Raw genomic sequence first — 8,416 nt, 5'->3', positions numbered from 1 at the left:
CAGCCTCGGCATCTGCGTCCGCGGCTGAGAAAATCATCCCGAACCACCCCGCCACGCAGGCCCTCCACCTGGCGCAGCGGCGCTGCTGAACTATCAAATTTATCAAAGTAAAATCCGTCAGGAAAATTGTAAAGTACGACGGAATGGCGGGTCCAAGTCGTGAGTCATATATGCCGGTACCTGTAGAGGTGTGCGAATACTCGAAACTTTTGAATGTTATCGAATATTATTGTTTAGTATATTCGCATTCGATTCGAAAACTATGTATTCGAAAATTTTCGATTCTTCGGTTGGATGCAAATATTCGAAACAAATCGAATATATTAGTGGCCGTGCGTGAGCAAGCAAGGTTCTTAGCATTTCTTTCTATCTCATCTGAGAACGTGTCTGATATTGTGCTGAATTTTGTGATAATTTCGTGCTCCTGAGGGGAAATTTTGCCTGTAAAGCGTGCTTAGCCCTTATACGGGTAACCGTGGCAGAAAAGCCAGCCGTTCAGTAACCAGGAGTGCGGGTTTGCGGTCATCGAGGGTGCACTATTTTGCAGCGCCATCCCGAATCCTGAGCAGCGAATTCGATAAGTGACGGCTGGCACAGGGTCAAATGCCTCTGATTTACAGACATTTGATGCTGCATAATGAGGCACAGGTTGACGAGAACAGGCAGTTAGTGGGGATTATTCAATTTTCCAAGATGAAACAAACATACAATCTTTTTGTATAACGGCTTACTAGGCTATTTTTTTATCATTTACATTGTAATTGCGATGTCCCAACGTGTTAAAATAAGCAAACTTGCTAATGACTGCATGAGCTTATCATTACTCGATATTAGATTTTAAAAAATTATGGAATGGTACGTGCCAAAACCACGATCTACTATGAGGCACGTCGTAGTGGGGACTCCAGAAAATTTCGACCACCTGGAGTTCTTTCACGTGCACCTAAATCTAAGCACACGATGTTTTCGCATTTCGCCCCCCTCGACATGCGGCCGCCGTGGCCGGGATTCAATCCCGCGACCTCATGCTTCAATATTAGATTCAATATTCGAAGCTAAGTACTCGTACTCTATTCCTATTCAAAATTTTTGATATTCGCGCATAACCCTACGGTAAAATGTTAAAGTGTGGTTTATTTATGGCCATTTGGCTGTAGTACGCCAAACTAACCCACGTCATCTGTGTTTTTCTATAAGCGCTTATCGCAAAGACACGAGTGGCGTGCCATCAGCCTTCTTGGTAAAGGACACATCCCAACCGACGTTGACAACCGCATAATTATCTAAGATCGGTGATCATTTAAGCCGATTCGATCCATGTGTTCGCATTTACCGAAATGTGAACCTGCGCCAGTATTCTCTTGTCGCTTTCGCGCTACTTTATTTCATCTGTGCACCAATTAGACGGATCGCGAGTTTTATTCAAATGACCTCGTGACTCACTCTCTCAGCATCCTTCTTCATGTTTGTTACAGTATCGAATAATCGTAACACCACGTCATACCACTACATCTACTCGTATACTGATGCAGAGCAGCACACGATGTATAAATCGCCGTTCTGGTAAAAGAGGCGTTGGTATATATAAGCGTGAAGGTTTACTATGCGCAGTCGTCCAAGCCGTGAGCGAATTCATGCACAGTTAAAAGCGCGATGCGTAGTAATGGGCGTGTACGTCACTGAACACGTCACGCTACCACATTGTGCATACATCTGCACGCTGTAAAATACAATGCTCTGACCTTGCAAACCATGCTTTAAGCTATAGGGCCGGGTGTGCGATTGAGACGGAATCGAATACGAATCGAATAGTGCCAGAAACATAGTCGAATATCGAATATTTTTCGAATGGCTTTCGAGTTACGAGCAACCTTTTCACCATCAGGATAAAACAACGTTCTCGTAGTGATATCTGTCGTTACACTGCACATTATGAAACGGCGTTCTATCGAAAGCACAAATAAGACTCGTTTGTAAACTTGGAGCAAACAAGGGTTTGCTCGTGTACTCATGAGGGTGTTCGGAGCTTAGCGTGATCGTGCAATACCGTAACCAAGGTTTGTCTTGTGAGCCCGTTAGCAACTGGTATATCTTAGAGACGAAATCGTAAATACATGTGGACTGGGGTCACTTACAAAGCGTTAAAAAATATTTCTCCTCCTCTCCTGCCATCCGTTAGCAGCCTATAAGATGTTTCGCGGCTTTTCCGCTATAGGAATATGCGCAGGTGCCGTCGCGCATCTTATAAAAATTGCAGCGCGATTTTTACGATTGGGATATAGCGCGCAGGTGCCGTTGCGCCGTTTGAAAGGCTTCATTATAAGCCTTTTTCAAGGCGCGATGGATAAATAGGGACTATCTCCCTATAGCGGAAAAGTCTCGAACCATTTTGGAAGGGTCCGAGCAACGCTCCTCGTACTTGCTCGCCATGGAAGGGTTCGATGGAGCGATTCGGGATTCGTGCGCAGACGCGTACTGCTGCAAACGAGCGTGCCGGATACGCCGCTTTGAAGCAACTCGACCGGTATAGCTCTACGTGCAGTGTAATGCCAACAACGTCCACAGCGTATGCTACTGAAACTCTGTTTAAAGCAGGACGCGGTGTGGGCTTCGTCCGAAGTATACACAACGCGAACCACATCGTAACTGTCTTTGTTTGATTGAAAGAAATTAAATATCGATCAAAAAGCCCGCAATACGTCCCTCTGGGCGAGACTTCAATAAACATCGTGTCGCTGACGAAGCCTTCTTGAAATATCCGCGCCCTCTTTTGCTGGCGGTGGTAGCGTGTGCCTGAATTCACGTATATATACTCCTCTAAGGCGCGGTAACACTATACGCTCATATACGACACCGACAAGACGCCAACGATCGGTTGGCTAGTTAGCGGACTGTGTAGCTAAGCGACAATTTTATCGTGCTATGCCGACAACAATGCATCCGACTGACCGCTCGTCGTAATGTGGCAGGCTTCTGTGCCAATAATGCCGGCAAACAAAAAGAGAAAGTGTTGCGCAAAATGAATCGTAACATGTTTTACAAGTTGAAATGGACAACCAGCACCCCTCCGAACCTGTTCACATCAAGTTCGAGCATATACGTATATACGTGTTCATCCAGTTCAGCAAAGGCAATAGGCCTACCTGAGCCGATGAGTTTGTGTATCCGCTACCGGCGGATCTGAACTAAAGAGTAAGCAATCAAGAATAAGAAAGCTGCTTTTAGAATTCAGTTCTGGCCTTGGTGATTTGAAATCACACACTCGTCACTTCGTACTGTGTGCACGCAATGAGCGGGAAGCAGCGACACAGCGCCTTACCAACATCGATACGCCACTGTTCCCGAAAGCCGCCAATGGCACTCTTGCCATGTTCCTTAACTGAAATTCGTCTTTGTAGATGGGCGGCTCTGCACGTGTTGTTATGCTTACATATTTTCTTAATTCCCGAGATGCACTTTGTACATCCTACTTTAAAGGGGAAACGATTGTGCCTTCGGAGAGCAGCGTAAGGAACGTCGCCTGCATGTTTCTTGCATCCACTATCTTGCGCAAGAACTAATGCTCTATAAATCGGCGCTTGTGCACACAGAGTTTCCTCTTAAAATACTTTATTGGATGCGCAACCTGTAAGTATATGATAAAGTTAAGGAAAAGTGAGAACCAGCTATGCCGAAATTGAGCAATAACAATCCGTATCGATCATATACCTTTCCAGGTCGCCATTGTTGGATAGGGGTGAAGCCGTTCATATACTGACTCACATGTGCAAGGTCACATGCGCAAATACGGCTGTTTTGAAACGTTATTACATTGTTTTATATCAGCGCTGGGCTGTTTCCACGATATTTTAAGCAAACCACTGCGGCGGCCGTTTTTGTCGTTGTAAACAAGTACACCGTTCTACGGTAAATCGTTCATCAGACACTGCAAGTTGCGCTCTAAGGATGCTTCAAGCGAAAATGCGAACTGCCTGGAGAATAAGTAAAAGGGCCTGCACGTGCAGAAATCAGCGACCACAAATTTCACGACCACCGCATTGGCAGAAAGAAATCAGTGGGTTGTCGACCACTCGTCCAGCACAAAGACTTGGTAAGGGCTTGTAACCCAGTAGTCGGTGAGTGCTTCCAACGAAGCTCCCAAGAAAAATGTTGTCCATGAGAAGCCATTAATAATTAATCGCGATCCAGGAAACACACAACCGGCGCACACTCAACATTGGCGAAAGCCCCGGAACTCTTCGAAAACGTTCCTAGCGGCGCGCGACAGAGGACAGCACAGGAAAATGAAAAAGGTGGGGTACAGCGCGTTTAGCAGCAATTTTCCTTATTGTTTTTCTTCTTTTCTTTCATTTCTTTCACTTTTTGCTAATAATGAATAATTATGACAGTAATTATGAATATTAATGAGACTTAGTGAAAACGTTATTTAGTGTCATTATGTTAATTAGTCAATTAAGCATTTTAATTTCTCGTAGAAGTAATGGCTGCCTCATCGCGTAATTTGGCTCACGTGTTGAAATGGAGCTATCTGTCACAGGCAATTTTTTAAAGTTTGCTGCAGCTAAAAAACGCTATGCAGATCCCACTTACTTTGGGAATCGAGGTTAAGCGAAGCGTTTTGCAGGTATAGCTGGCTACGGCACAGATCCTGCGGTGGTGCGCCTCGACCGGCTCTGACTCTCTCGATGACATTGAACAGGTGCTCATTGCGGAGCTCGGACATGCCAAGGGTCAGAAAGAACGCGGGCTTGCCTAGCTGCTCGATCATTGTGAACACGTTCCCCTTCCTCTGCGCCAAGTACTACGCCATCCATGAGCTGCTGCTCAAGTAAACCACTGAGGAACGCTATGTCCGAGTTGACGCATTTCTAGGCGAAGCTGCGGTCTTCCAATAGCTCCTGGCGTGCATGGGATGAGGAACTTGCTTTGAATCGCTGTTCATACAGAGGCAACCACCACCCGGTGTTCCACGGCCGACATGCCCGGATCTTCTTACGTGTGCCGTCTGGCTCGGCGCACGCGAGAATCAGAGGCGATAGTCGGATGATGGAGCTCGAATGACGACGATGCCGCGACCACGCCGGCAACTCCAACATGAGCCTAGCAGCTCAAGTTGATAGGCACCTCCGGCACCACCAGCGTAGGATGCTTTAATAGATACACACTCAAAACACTTGAAGTTCGCCGAGAATGATTCGCATTGAAACCCACATGGTTTAATAGATGTATACTAAAGTGCAAGCTATGAGATACTCCACGATGACTCAGCGGGCGTGTTGCTGTGGAGCACCAAGTCGCGAGGTGGTGCACCAAGTCGCGAGGTCATTCACCGACAGCGGCAGGCTCGTTCCTGTCGCGGAATTCAAGAATACTTCAGCGCACGTTACAGTAGATAGCCTCTGGAGGTCAGTTATACATAATAACATGCCGCGGTCGTTGCCCGGGTGATATTTTCATGCCGCGGTTTCATACCTTCGAATTCTGTATACTCTCTAATGCCAATTACTATGGCTGACGCAGGTGTTACACGTGCTGCTTCGGCCAGGGCTTGAGGGGAACTACACACCGACGACCACCTTGAAGGCACTCATGGCCGTCGAAATGTGCGCCGACAGGTCGGGTGCCAGCGAAGCCATCGAGGACTTTGCAGAGTTCATGGTAGACCGCGGGATCTCCTGGCCGGCGCAGCCCCTCCGAGCAGAGCGCGCGGGACTGCTTGAGTTCTTCGACGTTCTGCTAGACCTCTCCATTAATTGGAGAGTCGCCTTGTGGTTTGACGTGAGCGCCGTATACTCGGACATCGATGGCTCCTTCGTCATCAGCTTTAGCGAGATCGGAGCGCTGGCGTGGCATAGAATGCGGCAGTTGTCTACACTGGATGACGACGCTTACGCGGCCTTCGTTCGCAACATGTCATCGCTGTTGACAAATGGCTCACTCAAGCTGGATGATGAAGGCGTCGAGAAACTGCGGCATGACGAAACTGTCATTCGCAACACCGTCCTGTCCCTCGACGCAGCTGAGCAGCACGACCTGGTAGTGCCACTCCACAAGATCGGCGACGTGACGGGAGTGATTTCGTCAGCAGAATGGATGACTCTGCTGAAGAAGCACCTGAGCGCTGACTTCAACATTTCCTCGCGCACGGAAGTCTTACTATCGAACGAACCGTACCTAGCCCGAATATTCACGTTGTTGCGTGCCATCACGGGAGACAGAGCGCTTAACGTGACAGGCTGGATGTTCGCTTACGTCTACGCGTGGACTGTGACGCCAGCCTTAGACGATTTCCCTAACATGGGTACCGATGGAATGAGGACGTACTCCCTTTGCTTCTTGACTGTGCAGGAGTGGCTCGGTCTCTCTCACTTGGCCGCCTCATTCACGCACGAGTTTCCCGCGCCCGAGCGACACAAGATCTCCGACGTTCTTAACTGGACGTCTTTCGGGCTCGTGGACACCATCGCGAACTCTCGCAGCGTGTCAAATTCCACCAAGAGTATGGCTGCAGCCAAGATTAAGACGACAGCGGGACGACACTTCTGGCCTCCGGAGCCTTTCTTCCACCTGGACACACTCGACATCATGTACGACAGCTTTCCGGCACAACAGAACACCTTCTTTGCAATCTGGACGAAGTCGAGGAGGGCACTGAGGAGGTCTCTCACCAACCGTTTCTACGGAAGTCTCATGACCGCCCGTTACCGCTGGCTTCTGAGCGACGTTCTCTACGTTTATGGCCTCAACTGGATGCGCATCAGTTTGTGGGCCGTCTACCCGCCGTCGTATTTGAAGGATGGCTCACGCGCTATGGCATACAGCGGACTGGGATTCCAGCTGGCCAGAGCGTTGGTGAGAACCGTGGACGAGCATGGCAGACGACTCAATTACCTGGGGCGCGAGAGCGACTGGTGGGAAAAGGTGCAGAATTGCACATGGGACCTGGCTGAGTCGGAACAAGAAAAGCGAGAAATAGCCGACTTGTTTGCGCTCGAACTGGCACTGGACGCGCTCAGGAAGAGCTCTGGGAGGGACCGCCTGCCACAGAAGATCCGGGGACTCGAGATACTCTCGGAGACACAGACGTTTTTCGTGAGCTACTGCAGCCACTTCTGCGGTGACCCGGATGGAAAGAGACTGTGCAGCCTAGCAGCTAACGTCAGCGAGTTCGCAGGTGCCTTTTCTTGCCAGCAACGTGAGAGGGATTCCTGTCTGTTCGTTTAAACACGCACCAGGATGATTTGTCAACGTCGCAAACGTTGACATGCGATGGCGCAGATTCAAGTGTGTGGGGTGTTTCTTTTTTTTTATTCTTTGGTTCTGCTGCCCCTGGGCATTTTCTCTCTTTTTCTTTCTTTTATTGTCTGTGAGTAAAGGAGTTGCACAAGCTACAAATGCTTATTTTGCTTTGTGTTCGTGGTTTGTTTTGCAAGCTTGTACTCAATATCTTGCTATCGGTCCTATGTCGCAATAGTGTGGAGTGTATGTGTGTTTCGCGCATGAAGTGCAAATTAGTCGTACATGTATATAGTTTTGTTTTCTGTGTGATGTGAGCCGTATACCCCCAGTCAGTGCACACTACTCAAAAGAAAAATAATTGATGCATTTAGAGTCGCAAAGGATTCTTTCAAAACTCTATTTTGTCGATTTTATGGCAAGAGGGCGTTTAATAGAGACGAAAGTGAAGACCAAACTTAGAATGTTTTTTAATGATTTTCTCGTGGAATCAAGCAGCTAATTTTCGCAAATTAACAAAGCAATGACCACACCACGTCCACTCAGTCGATTTCAATAAAATGTCCTGTAATTGGACAGCCTGCGGACAGCCTAAGGATGCCGCATTCATTAATGCTCAAAGTCTCAGTCAGCATTTTGACAGTTTACTGGAATGAGAATTCTGTAAAAAAAAAAATCAGCAGCTCTTCCCCTGTCGAGAAAATGGGGGTAAGCGAAGCTTGTGTGTGTACCTGACCTGCTACTTTTCCTTCCCTTTCGTACAACTTGTCCTTCCCTTTCCTTCTACTTTTACTTTCCTTTCGTGCAACTTTCGAGCCTCGGTTACGGAAGTCGTCACGGTCGAGTCGCCATGTCTATGGGTATGTCGACAACGGTGGACAAAGTCCGCCGTTGCTGCTTGCATTCGATGTCCCGAGTTTGCTCGGCGGCGTGGTTAGCAGCATTCGCCCGATATTGTAGCATGCGATTCTTCGAAATTAAATTGCTTCAAAATTAAATTTGTCCGCCACGTAAGACAATGAATGGTTCACACCCCCTTAAGCAATGGCTCATACCCCCTTAAACGCGGCCTCCCCATTACGACGGCAGAAGAGAAGTGAAATTCTATGCTGGAATGATGAGCGGCAACGGAGCCAGCTGTAGAAGAAGACGTTGACAAACGCGGGAGCAGTGGCACGAG

The 8,416-nt window shown here is 48.0% G+C and overlaps 2 protein-coding genes across 2 annotated transcripts in view; one reads left to right on the top strand and one right to left on the bottom strand.

The window, feature by feature from the left end:
- Positions 1–4,768, bottom strand: part of LOC119441013 (ATP-dependent RNA helicase DDX19A) — a 9,988-nt gene extending 5,220 nt beyond the window's left edge. Inside the window, exon 1 of the mRNA XM_037705763.1 lies at positions 4,644–4,768. Coding sequence (XP_037561691.1) covers positions 4,644–4,768 — 125 coding nt within the window. The remainder of the gene's footprint in view (positions 1–4,643) is intronic.
- An 821-nt stretch (positions 4,769–5,589) lies between these two features.
- Positions 5,590–7,224, top strand: LOC119441000 (neprilysin). Its single transcript, XM_037705760.1, has one exon. It carries the CDS (start codon positions 5,590–5,592, stop codon positions 7,222–7,224), a length of 1,635 nt encoding a protein of 544 aa, XP_037561688.1.
- Positions 7,225–8,416: the final 1,192 nt, after the last annotated feature.

This window comes from Dermacentor silvarum, chromosome 1 (genome assembly GCF_013339745.2).
Source record: "Dermacentor silvarum isolate Dsil-2018 chromosome 1, BIME_Dsil_1.4, whole genome shotgun sequence".
Lineage (NCBI taxonomy): Eukaryota > Metazoa > Arthropoda > Arachnida > Ixodida > Ixodidae > Dermacentor > Dermacentor silvarum.
Note: the sequence above shows the minus strand (reverse complement) of the source record. Positions and strands in the feature narration are given on the sequence as shown.